General features: G+C 33.3%; 1 protein-coding gene across 1 annotated transcript in view; it reads left to right on the top strand.

Annotated features, from left to right (window-relative positions):
- Positions 1 to 21671, top strand: part of LOC145266330 (uncharacterized) — a 766230-nt gene that overhangs the window by 573998 nt on the left and 170561 nt on the right. Inside the window, exon 9 of the mRNA XM_080121918.1 lies at positions 17806 to 17874. Within this exon, the coding sequence (XP_079978044.1) occupies positions 17806 to 17874 (69 nt within the window). The remainder of the gene's footprint in view (positions 1 to 17805; positions 17875 to 21671) is intronic.

The following is a 21671-nucleotide window of genomic DNA, read 5'->3' as shown; positions in this document are numbered from 1 at the left end:
TAAACTTTGTGACATATTTCCATTCTATGGAGGTCAAGTGCGAACGAACACCCCATAATTTTATTATACCATATTTTTTCAAACTGAAACATAATTATCAAAGTATACTTACGCAGATAGATATGAAAAGTCTTTATTAATGTTTGTGCCAATTTTCATTCTATTGAGACCAGGCGCGAACGCAGACCCCACAATTTTATTATACCATCCCTATTTAAGTTAAAACATACTTATCAAAGTATTATTATGTACATCATATTAAAAACAGTTGTAAACGTTTTTTTTTTTTAATTTTTAATTTTTTTATTTCCATACTTTAGGGGCCAGGCGCGAACGCAGACCCTACAATTTTAATGAACCGCCGTTCTGCCAGATCAAACATACCCATTCCAGTGTCTCGATACATCTTCTATCATATAGGAGCCTATTCGTGACCAGACACACACACACACACACACACACAGAAACACACAGACTTTCAGCTTTCTATTTTATATATATATTAAAAAGTTTAACTCATGTTCAGATAACCTATATCTAAAATTTTAAGTGTTTAGACCCAAAATTGGCGGAGTAGTTTGGTAGAGTCTGAAAAGGTGTACTCTTTCAAATTTGACCTTTTGGCAACAAGATGTTCGCCCAGTAACTGATTGAAAAGCTTGCTGCATGTCTGGCTACCCTTTGTGTAAAATTTAAAATGGTTAGACCCAAAAATGGTTGAATAGTTTGCTAGAGACTACAAAGGTCAAATCTTTTGAACTTTGACTTATTGGCAGCCAAATTATTGGCCAAAAAACCATTAAAACGCTTGCCCTATGTCTGAATACACTTTATGCAAAATTTCAAATGTTTAGACCAAAAATTGGCTGAGTAATTTAGCAGAGACCACAGAGCTTAAGTTTTTTTTAAACTTTGACCCCAATTATGACCCCATTAAAATTTATTGTTTTTGGGCTCAAATAAAATGAAAAAGTTTGATATATGTCCAAGTAACCGACATCTGAAATTTTGAATTGGCGGATAAGTTTGGTACAGTTTTCAAAGCTCAAGTCGTGTAACTTTGACCCCTTGACAGCCAATTTTATGGCCGAAAACCGATTAAGAAGATTTTCCCAAATTTCAATACCCCTTATGTCAAATCTCGGGTCTGTAGAAAATTGACAAAGCAGTTTGGTAAGGAAATGTACAAACACACACACACACACACACACACACAAACACACACACACACACACACACACATTAATGAATTTTTAAGTTGATTTGTGTTTCTATGTTTCGGGAGAGAATAGGAAATTTCTTATTTTATTTCTTTTTTCAGTCATGTCAATTATTTACAGATAAAATGTTATAAAACAAACAAACACAATCTTTTAAATTTCAAATATATTTCAAAGAAATAAATTACGCCCAGTGCTAAAATATTAAATTCATCGATTGTTTTAGTTTTAAAAAAAAAACTGCCGTGAAAAATGCTTCTAACTTTAAAATATTTGGAAATACTCAATGAAAAGTTTTATTTATTATTAAAAGAACGGACTGAAAAATATTCTTATATAAAAATTGTTTGTTTTGCAGTTTAAAAAAATAAATAAAATGAAATATTCGACTTCCTTCGTATGAGATAAAATTTCAAAAATAATCCAATTTGTTAGATTAAAATCATCCCAATGTGGAATTATTATCAAATGGAAAATTGTTTTTTTTTTCTTTAGAAGAATAAAAAAAATATGCACGTTTAGACTACATTCATAAAATTACCACAGCTACAATCTAAGGCAACGAAAAATATTTTTATTACTACGTAGTTTAGGCACCTTTACCTACATTTTGATCTGGTAATAACGTCACGCTGTCATGTTCACCGCCACACTCTCTAATTTTGTGTGGCAGAACCTGCGATTGTCGTCATTGTTTAGACCACCTAGTTTTTTTTTAGTATTGATTTTGGCCAAGCATTATAATCCTCTCCTGAATGTAGTGGAGCGATCCTCATTTATTCACTTTATAGAGCCGTCCTTACTCATATAGTCCTGGTTGAATCCATCCAGAAAATACTTGCCACACTCTTGGTTGTTCTATTCTTCTGGTTTTTTGCAATAGAAGTAAATAATGTTTTTATATTGGAAAAAAGTAATATTAAAGTAACAAAAGTTATAACACGAAATGTAAAATGTGTTTTTCCATGTCCAAAAATACGAACCCTTAATCTGAAGAGCGACTGGCTTTTATGTTAATCAGTATGTCGAACTGCTGATTGTCGGCTATTACGTCATTCTGTAAATCTAAAAATGAAATGAGAGCGTTTGTCAAATAATTCAAGTTCTTGTTAGTTTAATAAAATATGTCTAAAATGACAACACGTAAAAAGGCGAATAATTTTCAGTGGAATGCGGGTATGTATGCTTATGAATAAAAAATGCCTGGTGATTCCGGGTTTAATGAGGGTGAAATATTTGCTACTACCTCTGCTGGATTACGTAATTGAGAGAGCGGGTCAAAGAGAGTAAATTATAAAATTAATTAAACGGCGAAAAGAAAAAAAATGAAATGTAATTGCAACTTCTCTTCCAATTTTCTGATTTGGTGGTCATGCCCATACGCATTTCATTTTCATTTAATGGTTTGATAAGTGTTATTTTTTTCTGAAGAGTTAAGGGTAAAATAGATTCATTGAGTGATATCATGATTAAATGAATGATTTTGTGCTATGAGACAGTAGTTTTGTCAAGTATTGCGAATGTCAACGTACATAAAGGAATACATATATACATATATATTACAAACTAATATATATTTATATATATATATATATTAGTTCCATAGAAATAAAAAAAAATATCATATATGTATATATATTAGAAATAAGAAAAATGCATATATATTATATAAACACAGCTAATATTTATATATATACATATACTAGCATTTCAGCCTGGCGTTGCCCGGGTGTTTGGATGTGTATGTCGAGCATAAAAAAGCGGAAATATTTTTAAACTTTGACCTCTATTATGACCCCCTTAACATTTATTGTCTTGGGCTCAAATTCAGTTATTAAGTTAGATCCATGTCAAAGGAACCTATATCTAAAATGTCAAGTGTTTAGACCCAAAATTGTCGGAGGAGTTTGGTAGAGTTCTCAAAGGTCAAATCGTTGAACTTTGACCCCTTAACAGCCAAATTTCTGGCCGAACACGGATTACAAAGATTTTCTCTAATCTCACTAGCCTGTATATCAAATTTCGAGTCTGTAAACTGAAAATTGTCAGTTACTGCGTAGGAAAATGTACACACACACACACACACACACACACACACACACACACACACACACACACAGAGACATGTTCACTTTTATAGATGCAACAAAAATATATACGTACTAGCATTTCAGCCCGGCGGTGCCCGGGTGTTTGGATGTGTATGTTGAGCAAAAAAAAAAAAAAAGTAGTAGTAGGAAGGCAGGCTCGAACCCGTACCGCAAAGGAGGAAAAGAACGAGGTAAAACCTAACGTTTATGCTGTTACGACCATCGCCAAACCGGAATCGACATTTTTTAAAATTAAGGCTAGACAATCTAAAGGAGAGGATAACTTTAAAAAATATCGGCGAAAAAAGTGACCCCCCCTGTAGAAAAGTGCCTAGTTGAAGGGGAAGATATTAATCTTTTTAGGCAATTTTTCAATATTTGTCGTATGAAAGGTCGAATTTAAAACGATACTGATCTTGGAAAAATCCGTCGCCTCTATTGAAAGTTTAAGGCATACATGCAAACAGTCATACATACATACATTTATATATTGGTAACTATAGATTTTCGACCCAAACTGATGAAAAAACTTGCCCTATCTCTGAATACCCTTTATGTAAAATTTCAAATATTGCGACCAGAAATTGTCTGAGTAATTTTGAAGAGACCGCAGAGGTCAATTTTTTTAACTTTGACCCCTATTATTTAAAACATTTGATTCCTATCATGACCCCTTAAAATTTATTGTTTTGGGCTCAAATCAAGTTATTAAGTTAGATCCATGTCCAAGGAACCTATATCTAAAATTTCAAGTGCGTAGACCCAAAATTGTCGGAGGAGTTTGGTAGAGTTCTCAAAGGTCAAATCGTTGAAGTTTGACACCTTAATCGCCGAGTTTTTGGCCCAAACCCGATCACATCGATTTTCCCAAATCTCATTAACCTGTACATCAAATTTCGAGTCTGTAGATTAAAAATATACAGAGTTATTGCGTAGGGAAATGTACACAGACACACAGATAAACAGATACACAGATACACAGACACATTCACTTTTATATACATACTAGCATGGGCGCTCGGCTTTGCCCGGGTGTTTGGATGTGTATGTTGAACAAAAAAAAAAGTGGTAGTAGGAAGGCAGGCTCGAATCCATACCGCAAAGGAGGAAAAGAACGGGGTAAAAGCTAACGTTTATACTGTTACGACCACCGCCAAACCGGAAGCGACATTTCTTAAAATTAAGGCTAGACAATCTAAAAGAGATGATAACGTTAAAAAATATCGGCGAAAAAAAATGACCCCCCCCCGTAGAAAAGTGCCTAGTTGAAGGGGAAGATATTAATGTTTTTAGCCAATCTTTCGATATTTGTCGTAGGAAAGGTCGAACTTTAAAACCATAATGATATATAGATATATAGATAGATAGATACATAAATATATATGGAAACAATTTTGTGTTTATTGTAACCTTTTTACGCAAATATTATGCAAGTATAAATCATGTAGAATATCTGCATGAATATAATTACACGTAAAATGATCATCCAATTAGAAAACCGAAAAAAATAATAGGGAATTAATTCAAATGAATGTTTACACAAGAATGTGCAAATTAGCTAGATCTTTTGCTATTGAATATTAAATGCAATTCCTCGACCAATATACAGGGTGTCCCAGAAGTCGCGCACCATGTAGATTTATATAAAAACAAATATGAATATCAATGAATATCAATTTTATTAATCAAAATTATAATAGGTGCTCAAATTGTTCACCTTCAGCCTGAATACATGCATCGATTCTCTTTATTTCTGTGTTTTAAGAATACGATGTACTGATGATTTGCTAATCGTAAGCTCCTGGCTTATTCTCCTTACTGATTTCACGGGGCTTCTAGCAACATTCGCCAAAACCATAGTTGATGTTTCCTCATCAGTTACACTCTTTCGTCGACCACATCTCTCGCGGTCAGCAACTGAACCTGTTTCTTGGAAATGTTTGATCAAACGGCAGACAGTGGTATGGCCTAATGGTTTTTCTCGCTCGGGATGAGTGCGGTTGAATTCTTTAGCTACCGAGCAGTATGTAGCCCCATCTCTTCCAAACACAAAAATCAATTTAACTCTTTCTTGCATTGTTAATTTCTCGCCCATATCGAATAAAATTTGAAACAAAAAAATATATATAAATATAAATATATGATGCGCGACTTCTGGGACACCCTGTATATATATATATATATATATATATATATATATATATATATATATATATATATATATATATATATATATATATATATATAGATATATAGATATATAGATATATATATATAAAGATTATTTTCTTTTTAAATAAATAGAAAAGAGGCTTGCCTTTTTTCTGTTGTTCTTGGCCTTCGGGCCGGCATCAAGGTGTAGTATCTTGATATCAGATACTGCAAGCAAAGACCATATGTGGGGGCAACTCCACATATAAGACCTTGGTCAATGTAGGGGCAACCCTTCATACCAATTGTTACTATCCAGCTCCCCTACTCCCCAGGGAGTTGGTACCCATTTCCCCTTCACTCCTCACATTAAAAATCGGCCTTGTGTCTAATTTGCTCTGTGGGGGAGCAAATAAATACCATCTGTTCCGGCAGATACTGCGAGCAAAGACCATATATGGGGGTAAAACCACCTATCAGATCTTGATCAATGTAGGGGCAACCCTTCATACCAATTGTCACTATCCAACTCCCATTTCCCACCCAACGGGAGCTGGTCCCCTTTTTCCCTCCCCCCTCTCTCCACATTAAAAAACGGCCTTGTGCCTAACTTGCTCAGTGGGAAAGCAAATAAATACAATCTGTTCTTAAGATGCTGCACTTAAGATAATTTGTACCAGTCAATGGAGGGGAAACCCTCTATATTGGGACAATTATTATTTTTTGTAACCAGAGTGCCCCCTTTTTGCCTACTTTTAGGGGAGCTGGTTTTTACCCCACATTAAAAACGGCCTTGTGCCTAATTTGCTTTGGTGGGGAAGCAAATAAATACAATAAATAGAATAGAGGGTTTTTAATACGAATATCAATACACACAAAAGAAAACCGAATTTATAGGAGTATAGACAGATAGAAGATAGATAGATAGATATACATAGATACACACGCACATATATATATACAAAGAATTAATGCATAAATTTGTTTATATTAATAAATGTTGTATTCGTTTTAAATTACCCGAGCTCCACTCCGAATGAATTCAATCAAAATTTAAAAAAAGATGTTTAGAAGTTTGCCATCAACAGTTTTATTAACGAACAACAAAAGAAAACAACGAAAAACGAAATACGACATAACGTAAAACGAAATTCAATTTACTTCTCCGCTCCTTTCAATAATGAGATTAAAACTTAGATTTGGAAAAATGTTTAATGAAATGATAAGCAAGAACGCAATGTATTTCAATACATTATCTATTTATTGTCATCTCTACTTCATAATGTTTTCTTAATCCTCGTGAAGCCAGAGTTACTTCCCCTTGAGCCACTGAGAGGAATAATTCAACATCCAATAAACTTATCTACATTACTAGATGTTTTTTGTTTTATTTTAGATAAACTGATAAGAGTATTAAATTATTAAATTATGACAGAATCATTTATAAAACAAAAATAACAATCCGATATTATTTTGAAGATATTACTTGTCTTCAACCAGTTGCCAAAACCAGAGACTTTCAGACTGTAGTGGAATGGTACATTAAAATAAATTGAGTCGAGGTCGAGTTCGTCAGTTAAAGTCACCTCATCTCAATGTTCCAAGGCTCTCTTAATCTGATCCAAGCCACGGCCTGTCTTGGACTGTGTCTAACTCGTAATTGTCATCAACCAGACTCTGTCCCCAACCGTCGTATTCTCAAGACCGTAGTTAAACCATTCCTACTGTCGTAAACGGATAATAGTAAACCCCAACCGTCGTATTCTCAAGACCATTGTTAAACCATTCCTACTGTCGTAAATGGATAATAGTAAACCCTAACCGTCGTATTCTCAAGACCGTAGTTAAACCATCCTACTGTCGTAAACGGATAATAGTAAACCCCAACCGTCGTATTCTCAAGATCGTAGTTAAACAGCTCCTACTGCCGTAAACGAATAATAGTAAACCCCAACCGTTGTATTCTCAAGACCGTAGTTAAACCGTTCCTTCTGTCGTAAACAGTAAACCGTAAATGGATGCTACGGTTTGATTCTATTAAAACAAGCTTCTTTTTCTTTAACAATCACAGGAAACCCTTTTTCTATCACTGACTGACAGTTGATTTTTCAAATTCCTCGGCTTAACGTTCACAGACAACATGTATTGGAACATTGTCAAGACTGTTGCAAGCCTATCTCTGCTTTATCGTTATTTTCATTGCAAGTGCTCATCTGAGCTTCAATCCATGCTCCCCCCTCGTCAAACTTTCACGAAAAACACTCGTCTAGTCAAAACCACTATTAATAATTTCCCACACTCTTTGTGCCTAAACATAAACGTAGATTCCATGAACAAAGCTTCTTTCTTAGAACTGCACGCCTGTGTAACTCTCTTCCGTTTGCCTGCTTTCCAGCTGACTACAATGTGATTGTCTTTAAGTCCAACGTAAACAAGTTCTTGACGAACCGTCCCCCTAAGTAATCCAATTTACAAAATTTCTACTACTTATGTATACCCATTAACTCTTATCCTCGAGTGGCATCCGGACCTTGATAAGTGGTTACTCCTTTGTAAAAAAAAAACGAACAAAAAATCGCCAAACCTACTACGAATAAGATGGGCTCCTTCTACCGTGCTAGAAAATTACTCATACCAGAGAGCATCCTATATCTTTACAAAGCCACAATTCGCCTATGAATGGAGTCTTCTTGCCACATTTGCACTAGTGCATCTACCAGTAGTCTCTCACTCTTAAACAGCGTATAAAAACGTCTTTAATCTAATACGTGCTTCCCTGATTGTATTAACCTGCTTAAATTTTAAATGTAATGCGGTCAGACATTTCGCTGCTCAACTCCGAACAGTTCCCTGCTAAGCACGACCCCAAATAGTAATCTCTTACATCCCAAGTGGCAATATACCTTGTGTGAGGTGAAAAGGAGAAACAATAATTAAGAACCCTGACTTCCCTTCGACTTAGATCATAGCTGCATGAAGAACACATGGGTTAACTCTTTTCACAATGGTCCTTTCTCTGATCTATCGTTATTTTATGGCAGGTGCTCGACTGAGCTTCAATCTATGCTTCCTTGCAAAACGTTCATAAATACTCGTCTATCTACAACAGATATAAATAATTTTCGCTATTCTTTATCAATTCATAAAACTAAAAAATCACGGGCAAAGTTTTTTTTTCGGGAAAGTTGGGCATGGAGCCAGCACCCTCACCCCGAAAAAAGAACTCCTTGCTACAAAAACATCTACAAAGTTGTAGATGGCCTATGCCTCTTAGGGGGCTACAGGCTATGAATGGATTCTGTTTGGCACTTTTTCTACAAAATTGAATAAAATGATGAATTTTCCTGAAAAAAAAAAATAACGCGATATTTGTATTAGAGCAAACATATAACGATATAATATTACTTGGAATATTGGTGCTATCCGATCAGGCTGTCTGAAGATATTAGCTTACTGAGATAAAATGCACATAACATTGATGCTTTTTGTTTTTCTACTTCCTTTTGCAAAACTTAATTATGTTCTTCAAAACCAAAACAAAAAAAAAAACAAAAAAAAAAACTACCTTTTCCCCCTTTTCCTTCTTCCCATTTCGCCTGTCTCTTTCTATCTCCTTCCTGACTTGTTTCCCAACTTAAAATGTACCAAACAAAACTCATTCATGTTCTGCAAGACAGGGAACAAAAACGATAAAATCCACAACAAAACAACCAAACCAAACACTGCAAACAAATAATTGAAGATACAATGAGATTGAAGGATAAAAACCTTCTACAAAATAACTGGATGCAACATGAAAAGTTTTTTTTTTTTTAAATAGACGTCACCACTTATCAAGGCCGATAGGCCACTCAAGGATAAGGGTTAAAGAGTGTAGAGTAGCCAAAAGGACAATATAGTAATCGATAGTAATGGAAGTTCGGTAAATTTGTTAACTTAAGTGGAACGGCTCACCAGAAACTTGTTCACGTTGGATTTGAAGGCAATCATATTATAGAAAGCTGGAAAGCAGGAAAACGGAAGACAATTCCACAGGCGTGCAGTTCTAAAAAAGAAACTTTGAATATGGAATCTATGTTTAGGTTTAGGTACAGATAAAGAGTGGGGAAAATTATTGATAATGTTTTCAGCTAGTCTAGTGTTTCTTGTGAAAGTTTGGCGAGAGGGGACCATAGATTGAAGCTCAGTTAAACACTTTTTTCCGAAATGAAGAAAATTTAAATAAACATCACTTATGTTTAAAAAATGACATAAAACGGTTATTGCTTCTTTCAAGTTTCGTTTATTCACAACCATAAAATATGCAGCAGAATCATACTGAATTTTCAAGACTCTATCAACATTTTAAATGCCAGCTTATATATATATATATATATATATATATATATATATATATATATATATATATATATATATATATACTAGACTACCCGTGACCCGTTGGGTCAGTATGTTATATTAGCTATGGAATTACCGTATGAGCGTGATACTTGTGACGCAAGAAAATAGCTTTTGTGACATAACAGAAACATTTCTATGAAAGTATATTAAAAATTAAAAAAAGAATATAGATAGATTTCTAGAGGTCGTTCTGTTTATAATTGTTTATTTTTGAAAAATACCAACCTTACAGCTATTGAATTATAAGTGGTTTGCCATGTTTATAGGTAAATCTTCAGTATTCAAATTTTTATACATCGTTTAATTTACACGCGAAAAAAAAACAATTGGGAATTTCTGAAAACGTACACAGTAAAACAATACGTTGTAAAAAGATCTTATGGTTGTCAAAGGTTAAAGTTGATTTATTTGTAAGAAAATTGAGACAGTATATTTGTAATACAGAATAGTTGCAAAACATCCTCACCCTTCACATATTAAATAATAATTTCTAAATAATAATGTTAATATTACAGTGCACAGGTCAAATTCTGCAAAAGTAGCGATTTGTGTTTATTTGTTTACGCTGTTATGGGTTTATGTTTATGTACGCAGTCGCAACGGAAGTCGTAAACCGGATGTTGCGTTACAACACTCGTTACAAGGTCATTTGAGTTTTATATATAAATGTATATATACATATATATATGTATATGTGTGTATATATATATATGTGTGTGTATGCCCTTGTTTGTTCTGTGTGCGGAACGGTCTCTATCTGACTCTGTTAAATTTTGGTCTACAGATATATATCATCATGACGAAGAACAAGAGTAATATATATATATATATATATATATATATATATATATACACAGATTGAAAAAGTGTATATCTCCGAAATATATCTCTTTCTTTGAAAACATGCGTTTATTTTATAAAGGTTAAAAAACATTTGCGTTGTAATTTGGCTTTAAAATGTTAATGTAATACGTCTCTTATTTGATTTTCAAATTTCACTCAACGACTTTAATGGATAAACCTACCCAGACTATATATATATATATATATATATATATATATATATATATATATATATGTGTGTGTGTGTGTGTGTGTGTGTGTGTGTGTGTGTATGTATATATATATGTATGTATGTATGTAGTAAGTTATAAAATATATATGGCGATTAAGCTACACTGAATATTCCGCGTTTCATTCACTCTAGGACTCTTCAGGCTTATGCGCAAATTTTGTGGTTGTTTTGTGGCATAATCTACATGGGTCGTCTAGGTCCCTACACGTGGCAGCTTGTCTTATTCTTTTCCATTCGACTACCGGCGAATGTCCGCTTTCCTTGAGTTCCCAGTATTTATTTGCTAGCGTTGTTTTCATACGGTGTTTTTTTTATTGTTGAATGTACTTTTCTGGTCATAATATCGAGTTTTTGAAGTCATACCTACGTAATATTTCTTGTTATTCGGGTTTTCTTTTGCAAATATTGTGGCCCTGTAAACTACGCTTTTGGTTAGACATTTATTTTGAAGTGGGCAAAGTGTGCGGTGTCTACAGTTGCATTTATTTTGTTCGTTATTAGTATTTTTATTTCTAGTATGGTTGTTCTTGTCCGGGGTTGGTTTATTATTATTATTATTATTATTATTATTATTATTATTATTATTATTATTATTATTATTATTATTATTATTATCATCATCATTATTATTATTATTTCTTCTAGTGTTAGTTTTATTTTTGTCATGGTGTCTACTTTTTATTTGTAATGTAGATTATGCCTTCATGAAAAATTTGCTATCCTGTACTTTAAAGAGCCGCAACATCTATTAAACTGTAGAAGAGAAATAGCAAACAACTGTGTTCACAAGATAAAATTTACTCTAGGATAGCGATAGAAAATAGTTTTAAAACTAACAAAAACAATAGAAAATAAACAAATAAATAAATTAAATAAACATGAATATACATAAACGATAACACATATACGTATGTATATATATGTATATATATGTGCATATATGTATGTACAGATATATATATATATATATATATATATATATATATATATAAATTAATAAAAAAACACTAACCTAGATTTAAAACAGATCAAGAAACTAAATATCCAGACTAAATAGAGCACACACAAAGGAACAGGGCAACCAGAGGTCAAATAGGCCTTTGTCCGATAAGTGCATGCTCATTGGCTGATAGGAAGGGCGCGGTGGATACTAGAAAGCTGATTGGCTAACTAAAATCTCAATAGAAGATGCGCATATAAAAACGACAAACAACCAAAAAATTCGCGCATAAGCCTCAAGACTCCTAGAGTGGATGAAACGCGGAATATTCAGTGTAGCTTAATCGCCATATACATTTTATAACTTACTAACTAGCTCTACCTACGTATTGAACACTTTTGAAGTAAATACTTAATGTTTACGCATAAATTTATACTTTCTTATATTTATTTTATGTGAGTAAATTAAGTAGTTATATATATTATTTTATTACTGTTTTATCTGCTTAGTTAGACATGTTTCGGTTACCGAATCGTATCAACGATCCAGTAACTTCGTCAGACTTTAACTTTTCTTTTCTCTTAAGTCTGACGAAGTTACTGGATCGTTGATAAGATTCGGTAACCGAAAAATGTGTAACTAAGCAGATAAAAGGGCAACTACCCGGATTTGCGTAGGAGTTGTTCTTTTCTTGAATAAATTACATTAGTGTAATAGGTTTTTATCCTTTGACTTAGTGATAAATGTAAAAAGGATGATTTTTTTTATTTTATAATTTAAAACAAACAAAAAAATTATTTATTTTTTTAAATCTTAAAAAAAAATGTTTTTAAAGTAAAATGGACGTTAATTTGGTTTCAGGATTTCTTCGTTGTCGCCATTTTGGATTACGAATAAATGTCATGAAATAATGTATACTTAAAAAAAGAAAGTTTTTAAAAAAATCTACGATTTGTTTTTCCCTTCCAATTCCTTCGAAGTACAAAATCAACCGCCATTAAAAATATTTCCTCTATAGAAAGAAATGTTAGAATATTTATATAAAATCTAAAATTGTGTTATATATACATACACACACAAGTTTTAAGTTACATTACCATATTGTTAAACATCCGTATGAAGCCCGCCCGTGAATGTAGAGTTTTAATAGCACAGTGAGGTAAATAAGTATTTCTTCCTAGGGGCATAATATTTTCGTCTTAACCGTATATATAAACGGGCTCCATCAGTCTTAAACAGACTATGGATGCCCACGAAATGCGGGTGAAATGTTTTTGGCAGAAGGAGAGCAATCTCCAACCACACCTCTCCTGAGTCGACTAAATACCAGTGGTAAGTTAAGTGTATGTGTAGGACAACTGGAAACAAATGCCGAGATAAGCAGAGAGCACTTGCAGCGCCTAGAATTCCCAAGTGATCACCCATCTGGTACTAACCAGGTTCAGCGTTGCTTAACTTTGGTGATCTGATGAGAACCGGTGTATGTATATATATACAAGCTGCCTTCAATAAGTTTCCAGACTTTTTTTCGTATGAGCAATTTTATTGATAGTACACACATGAAACTCTACTCCCCTTCCAAGTAATCTCACCCGACTGCAATGCACTTGTTTTACCGTTCCAACAACTTCTTTAAGACCCCATGGAGGTCCTCTTGTGTGAGCTTGCCAATGACCCTCGTCACAGCATCTTTCATCTCCTCAATTTTCTCATAACGACAGCCTCTTAGGTTTTCCTTGAGCTTAGGGAATAACTAAAAGTCACAGGGAGCAAGGTTTGGACTATTGGAGTGAGGAACTGTCTTGATACCCATCTTGGTAAAATAGTCTGTGACAAGGATGACGTTGTGGACTGGTACATTGGGACAAATTCGTTCAAATTCTGCATCGCGTGTACATTATCTAACACAGACAGCCTGCCTTCATTGAATCTCTTATGCTACTCAAAAACTGATGCTCGATTCATACAAGATGGTCTAAAAGAGGTTTAACGTATTCCATACGTTTCGTTAGGATTTTTTCCAAGTTTAAAACAGAATTTTATTGCAGATCGTTCTTCTAAGGTGTCCTCGCGTTCAGGTTGCATTTTTTCAAATTCAACAACTGTGGAAATCAATTCCTGCTGCTAAAATCATAAAAATTGGTCAGTTGTTTCATAAGATGTGCAGCGAAAAATACTGGATTTTCAAGTGTCTATGACCATATTAAATGCCTGTACAAAAAAAAAAAATCTGAAATTAAAACATATTGAAGGCAGCTTCACACACACACATACACACACATACATACATACATACATATATATATAAGGTTGTTTATTTATTTTTTATAAGCGATTCTGTTGGGTTTTTTTTTCACTCCCTTAGTGCTTTAAAGGGAGATGTTATCTGCCCTTTGTTTATATTCTAGTCGCCCCCACATTTTTGGGACGTATTATTTATAATTAATTTATTCTTTGAATATTTATTTAAATATTTTTTACAGGTAACATAATTTTATGCAAGTAGAAAATATTTAAATAAATATTTAAATAATAAATTATATATATATAGAGAGAGAATATTCAGACTTGTAATAATACAAAGAGGGGGTTGCAAAAATGAGTTGTGGTGTGAGGGGAAATACAAAATGAGACAGAGAAAATATTCAGGCCTGTAATAATAAAAAGAGGGGGTTGCAAAAGTGAGTGGTGGTGTAAGGAGAAATACAAACTGAAATAGAGAGAAGGACAGTTTTAAAATATAATCTTAAAAAGATAAGATACAAGTTAGAAAAGCATTTCATTCAAGGCATGAAAATTATTAAACAAAATGTTTTTACCATAGGCTTTAAAAAAAGGCACAAGATTCAATTTGAAATTTATTTATCTTCAAAGTGCAACCCCATCTTTGTATTATTACAGGTTTTCTAACTTGTATATATATATATATATATATATATATATATATATATATATATATATATATATATATATATATACAAGTTAGAAAAGCATTTCATCCAAGTCATAAAAATTGTTAAGCAAAATGTTTTTACTATAGGCTTTAAAAATAAAGGTAAAAGATTCAATTTGAAATTTATTTATCTTCAAAGTGCACTTTTATAAATTTTACAAAGTAAGATATAAAAATTTAATTTAAATTGAATCAAAAAATTACCTTGGATTTATTTTATGTAATGTACATTCTGTTGCAATTTAAAAACATTATCTTTCATCTAGCAATTAATGATATAGATATAAAATTTTCAATGATTTTTTTTTAAAAGTGCAACAGAATGTACATTACATAAAATAAGTCCAAGGTAATTTTTTGATTCAATTTAAATTAAATTTTTATACCTTACTTTGTAAAATTTATAAAAGTGCACTTTGAAGATAAATAAATTTCAAATTGAATCTTGTACCTTTATTTTTAAAGCTTATAGTGAAAACATTTTGTTTTACAATTTTCATGCCTTGGATGAAATGTTTTTCTAACTTGTATACTAACTGTTCCTACCAGGAATTGCGTAGGATTCATTTTTTTCATGAATTATTTACATTACTGTAATGGGTTTTTTATCGTCTGACATATTGATAAATGTAAAAAGGATGTTCCGTTTTATTTGTTTTGTTTTTTGGGGTTTTTTTTTCAGTAAAATGTCGACCGTTTATTTTGTTCCAGGATTTCTTCGCCTTCGGTTTTTTTTTATTTACGAATAAATTTCACAAAACAATGCCTTCTCTTAAAAACAAGTTATCTTTTTTTAATCTACGATTTATTTTTCCCTCCAAGTTCATCGGAATATTAAATCAACCGCCATTTAAAATATTTTCTATATAGAAAGAAAGGTAAGAGTATCTACATAAAATCTAAAAGTGTATTAAACACACACACACACACATATATATATACACGTCATAGTTAACTAAATATGATCATATATATATATATGTGTGTGTGTGTGTATGTGTGTATGTGTGTGTGATCTTTAGTTAATTTTAAAAACCAGCATACGCCCCGGAATTAAGTCAATGATCGCTCTGTAATGCAGAGAAATACTACATCCTCCGGGCAATTCATGACCCAAAAATAAAATGATTAAATGTGAGGAGTGAATCTTTGAAAAATTGCATACACAGAAGGAAGGAGCTCCTAATAAACTGGATCAACGAAAAGGACAAAACTTAGATTTTGATTATATATATATATATATATATATATATATATATATATATATATATATATATATATAATAGAGTGAAAAAATTGTAAATTCTAAAATGATTTTAGTCGGTAAACTTGGATTTTAATCGTAATTGTATTAAATATTTTAAATTAATGTATTATATATGAATTTTTAAAAATTATACTTTATAAATGTAATTTACAATCTATTTCAAATTTAAAACTATAGAAAAATATAATAGTGTTAATATACTAGGAAAATCCCTTAGGATAGATAACTACTCACTTTCTCACAGCTTGAAAGATTTGGCATTTTTTAAAGAAATTTTTAAACGTATTTTGTAATTTTTAAACGTTATTCGATATAATTAAACGAAATTTTAAGTTTTTAACCGATACCAATATAAATTTTAAGGTTTTTAATACATAAGAAAAATTAGATTTTTAAATAAAATTGGTTTCAAATTAAAATCGATTTATATAAGGGATTTTTTTTTTTATATATATAAAATAAATTTTCAATCGAAATTAGATTTTAAATTTAAATAATTCAAAGTTTAAAATTAATGAAATCATCATCATCCGATAAATAAACGGGGTGGGGGATATAAGAAAACGAGATTTAAACGTGAACTAGCGAGGTATATATATTTCACACTTCCGGTTATAAAATAGACGAATATTGGCTGAAGAAAGCTTGATATGGATATCTTAAACGGTCCTTATTATCGGGCTTGAAACCGACGGTACCAATGACTTGTATCATCTAACAACTTTCTGTACACAATATATATATATATATATATATATATATATATTTAACTAATAGTTAACTAAAGATTATCATATATATATATATATATATATATATGATAATCTTTAGTTATATATATATATATATATATATATATATATATATATATATATATATATATATATAAGTTTTCAAGGAAGTTTAAGTCTAAAAGGTCCCTTTACTTCAGGAGGGATTTTAGAGATTTGGGACCACCTGCATTGTCTTCTCAAGAAAATTTTATACATTGATTTAAAATTCATCAAAAAATTTAATATATTTGAGGTTTTAGATATTTTATTTGAGAAAGATTGAAGACAGGTTTGCAAGATTTTTTCGGTTCTAGCTTAAAAATAAAAAGCCACTGTGTTATAATGTTCAGAGCACGACGTTCACATAGCAGATACGCTGAATAAGTGTTAGGATTATTGTATACATGTTTTTTTTTCCTTTTTTTTTCCTTTTATTTATTTATTTTCTTTTAGCCAATGAAACACAATGATGCTATTTACTACATTAGCCAATATGCTGTCTGCCTGAACTAATCCGGCGTTCCATTAACGTGTCTGCTAAGCGAACCATGAACTTTGAACATCATATCATTGTCGGAACAAAAAAAAAAGGAAAGAAAGAAACATATTTTTCCAAAAGAAAGAAAAGAAAGGCAGAATAACGAAGAAAAGAATAACATAAAAAAAAAAAAACGAAACGAAAAACGACGGAAAAGAAAGATTATTGATTTTTTGATTGGCCTATAATTTCTCCCAATCACAATCGAGCCCATCTCAGCTCGTAACGGAAAGAAATCGTTCAGCTACGCAGAAGATCGGGGTTATTAATAGATCGATATCGCAGGCTTTTATGATCTGTTTACGCAATAAACGATTGAGTAGGTTAATTTAGTTTATCGCGATCGATGATTTTAATTAATCGAAGTTTCAATTTGTTTCTTTTATTTGATTTGCAGAGATCTGAGCGAAAATCGACTTCCAGATGTTCCAAAGGCAATCGAACAGCTCCCGAACTTAGAGAAACTGTAAGTTATCAGACACCTATGATGTTAATTTTTTTATATCCGTGTTGTGCAAATATAAGCCCCCAAAATCATCTTCGGTAAATATATCTCAAATTCCTTTTCTTCTTCTTCTTCTTCTTCTTCTTCTTCTTCTTCTTCTTCTTCTCATCATCATCATCATCATCATCATCAGGGGTTCCCGGCGTTGCCCGGGTGTTTGCAGGTGTGTGTTGACCCCCCCTCCAAAAAAGGTGGTAGTAGGAAGGCAGTCTCGAACCTGTACCGCGAAGGAGGAAAAGAACGCGAAAAAAACGTGACGTCTTTGCTGTTACGACCACCGCCACCGGAAGTGCTGTAGGTTTAAATTAAGCCTAAACAATCGAAAAGAGGGGATGACAGGCAGACGTGCATACATACATAGATTTATATATTTGTAGCTCAAATCTTCGACCCTAACGGATTAAAAAGCTTGTTCTATCTCTGAATACCCTTTATGTAAAATTTCAAATGTTTAGACCAGAAATTGTCTGAGTAATTTGGTAGAGACCGCAGAGGTCAAATTTTTTTAAAATTTTGATCCCTATCATGACCTCCTTTTTTTTTACACGGTGGTAACCACTTATCAAGGCCCGGAAGCCACTCAAGTATAAGGGTTATTGCAAGTACAGTACGTTAGTGTGGAAGTTTGATGAAATGTTTACCTAAGGGGGCGGTTCATTAGGAATTTGTTTACGTTGGACTTGAAGACATCCAATTTGTAGTCAGGTGGGAAGCAGGCAGACGGAACATTTATTGTTTTGGGCTCAAATCAAGTTATTAAGTTAGATCCATGTCAAAGGAATCTATATCTAAAATTTCATGTGTTTAGACCCAAAATTGTCGGAGGAGTTTGGTAGAGTTCTCAAAGGTCAAATCGTTGAACATTGGCCCCTTAACCGCCAAATTTCTCGCCGAAAACCGATTACAAAGATTTTCCCAAATCTCAGTACCCTGTATATCAAATTTCGAGTCTGTAGACTGAAAATTGGCAGAGTTATTGCTTAGGGAAATGTACACTTACACACACACACACATACACACACAGAGGCAGTTCACTTTTATAGATATACTAGAATTTCAGCCCGGCATTGCTCGGTTGTTTAGAGGTGTATGTTGAGCAAAAAAAAAAAAAAAAAAAAAAAAAAAAAAACAGAAAAGCGGTCATATTTTTTAATATTGACCCCTATTATGACCCCTTAACATTTATTTATTTTTTCTCAGATCAAGTTATTAAGTTAGATCATTGTCAAAGGAACCTATATCTAAAATGTCAAGTGTTTAGACCCAAAATTGGCGGAGGAGTTTGGTAGAGTTCTCAAAGATCAAATCGTTGAACTTTGACCTCTTAACCGCCAAATTTCTGGCCGAAAACGGATTACAAAGATTTTCTCAAGTCTCACTACCCTGTATATCAAATTTCGAGTCTGTAGATTAAAAATTGACAGAGTTATTGTGTTGGAAAATGTACACAGACACACACACACGGACACGTTCACTTTTATATATATAATAGATAGATTATTGGCTCACAAGAAGTTTTCACACGGATCATCAAAGATCTCTCCTTGTAAACACCCTGTAGTGTTCCCTGGAAGCTAAGTGACAACAAGTCTCCTCAGATTTCCAGTGAGCTCCACCGCTTTCGATAACATTTGCAAATAAATTTTCGTTATTGCAGTAGCAGCGGCTTACTATTGATCTCTTGCTGGCAGCGGCACTTGGTCGCCACTGGAATTTGAAGAGCACAAAGCTCCCCAAGGTCTCAGTTCTCTTGGCACTTATCCAGCGGATGTTTAGTCAGCGTTCTCTCCTCGATCTTTCCATCCTCCTTGACCCTTCTCGACTATTGGCATCACTCTTGGGGGAGGGGGTGATATGCAGCCTCAATGTTCTTGGCTCCATGTAACGCTTCTTCATATTTTGCCTCTGCAGCAGTTCATCTGGCCGGCGCATGTGGCTCATGTGTATTAGTCTCCGCATTCAAGGGTTTTCCTTAATATCCCAGCTGTTTTCATTAACGTTATTCGTGGTATCTTTGCAGCCATTCCTCTGATTCTAATTTGTTCTCGTCTTTTTTCAAAGTTTTTGGAATTGTTCCTAGTTCTCCTACTATTATAGGTATTATCTTATGTTTTCTTCATCATCCATATCCCTTTCAGCTCTCTGGTTAGCTCTGTGTATTTGCTCCGTTTCTCGTTTTCTTTGATATTCATCCTGTGGTCAGCTGGGACAGCGAAATCTACGATTTCACAGGACTTTTCTTACTCGTTAATTATTATGACATCCGGTCTTCTTGCTTGGATGGGTTTATCAGTTTGTATGTCCATGTCCCATAGGACTTTATGACTTTCGTTTTCAAGTACTGTTGCTGGCTTATGCTCGTACCATTTGTCTGTGCATTCGAGATGCAGTTGTTTGCATAATTCCCAGTGTACTGCCCTACCCACTTTGTCATGCTTGTTCTTGTATTCATTTTGGGTCAGTTTGCTGTATTCACTTAGTATATGGTTTATCGTTTCGTCTCTTTTTCCACAGAGTCTGCATTTGCTGTTTCTTGTGTTTTTGCTTTGATGTGGTTGGTTCTTATCGTGTTATCTTGCGCTAAAGTTATTAGGGATTCAGTTTCTCGGTTTACGTGTCCTTTTCGCATCCATGTCCAGGTGTCTTCGTTATTCTCATCTTTTGTCATTCTTATGGATCTTTCGTGTAGTCGTTTCTCTTCCCATTTTTTATTTCTTGTTTTATCCTTTGTCTTTTTGTTTTCTGTTTTGTTGATTTTTTGCAGTATCTCTGGCTGCTATGATTATTCTTTCAGTGTTTTTCATTATGTATTTTTCCATTTCTTTTTTTGTGTCATTCGCACAGTCTTCTATACAAACCAGTCCTCTCCTGTTGCCTTTCCTTTTCACGTAGAGCCGGTAAACATCATCCGTTGTGTGCATTTTGCATGGTCATGAGTTTCCTGGTCTTCTGATCAATCTGTCTCAGTTCTTCTTTTGTCCACCCTATAAACGGTCCAGAGTATCTTACTAGATATACCGCCCATGTATTTATACCTTTTATTAGGTTTCTGTTATATAATTTCGTTTCGAAGAGTTTTCTTTTTAATCTGAAGTATTCCTTTCCAATTCTCTCTTTGATTTCTGTTGCTTTGATGGTGTCTGCTTCCAGAATTTCCAAGTATTTATAGGCGTCCTGTTCCTCTGGTGCCCTCATCTTTGTTTGGTTGGGTAGTTCCATGCCTTCTGTCGTCTCCAGTTTTCCCTTTCTTATAACTACTAGTGCGCACTTTTCCATTCCGAACTCCATTTGGATATCTTGCCTGAAGATCCTGGTAGGGTTTATTAATGTCTCTAGTCCCTTTGTGATCCTTGCAAAAGTTTCAGATCGTCCATGTACATGAGGTGGTTCATTTTTTCGTCTGTATTAGAGAACTTGTATCCAACTTGACACTTTCTCAGTGTATTGTTCAAGGGCATCATGGCTATAATGAACAGTAATGATGATAGTGAATCTCCTTGGAAGATGCCTCTTTGTATGTTAATTTCTCTTATGTGTTGTCTATCAGCTGCCAATTCCAGTCTCCATGGATAAGCACGTGATAGGCCTATAGTGGTTCTACCTTTTGTCATCTAATCTGAAAAGTTTGCTTTCCTTTATATATCCTCTCAGATTTTGGGCTAGCCTTTCGTGTAGTGTTGTGAATATTTTTAACCAGTATGCATGTATCCCATCATTCCCTTGTGCTCTCCAGTTTGCCATTTTTTCTATGGTTTTCT

The sequence above is a fragment of the Euprymna scolopes genome, chromosome 41 (genome assembly GCF_053919585.1).
Source record: "Euprymna scolopes isolate OS-2025 chromosome 41, ASM5391958v1, whole genome shotgun sequence".
Lineage (NCBI taxonomy): Eukaryota > Metazoa > Mollusca > Cephalopoda > Sepiida > Sepiolidae > Euprymna > Euprymna scolopes.
This window is presented reverse-complemented; position numbering and strand designations above follow the sequence as displayed.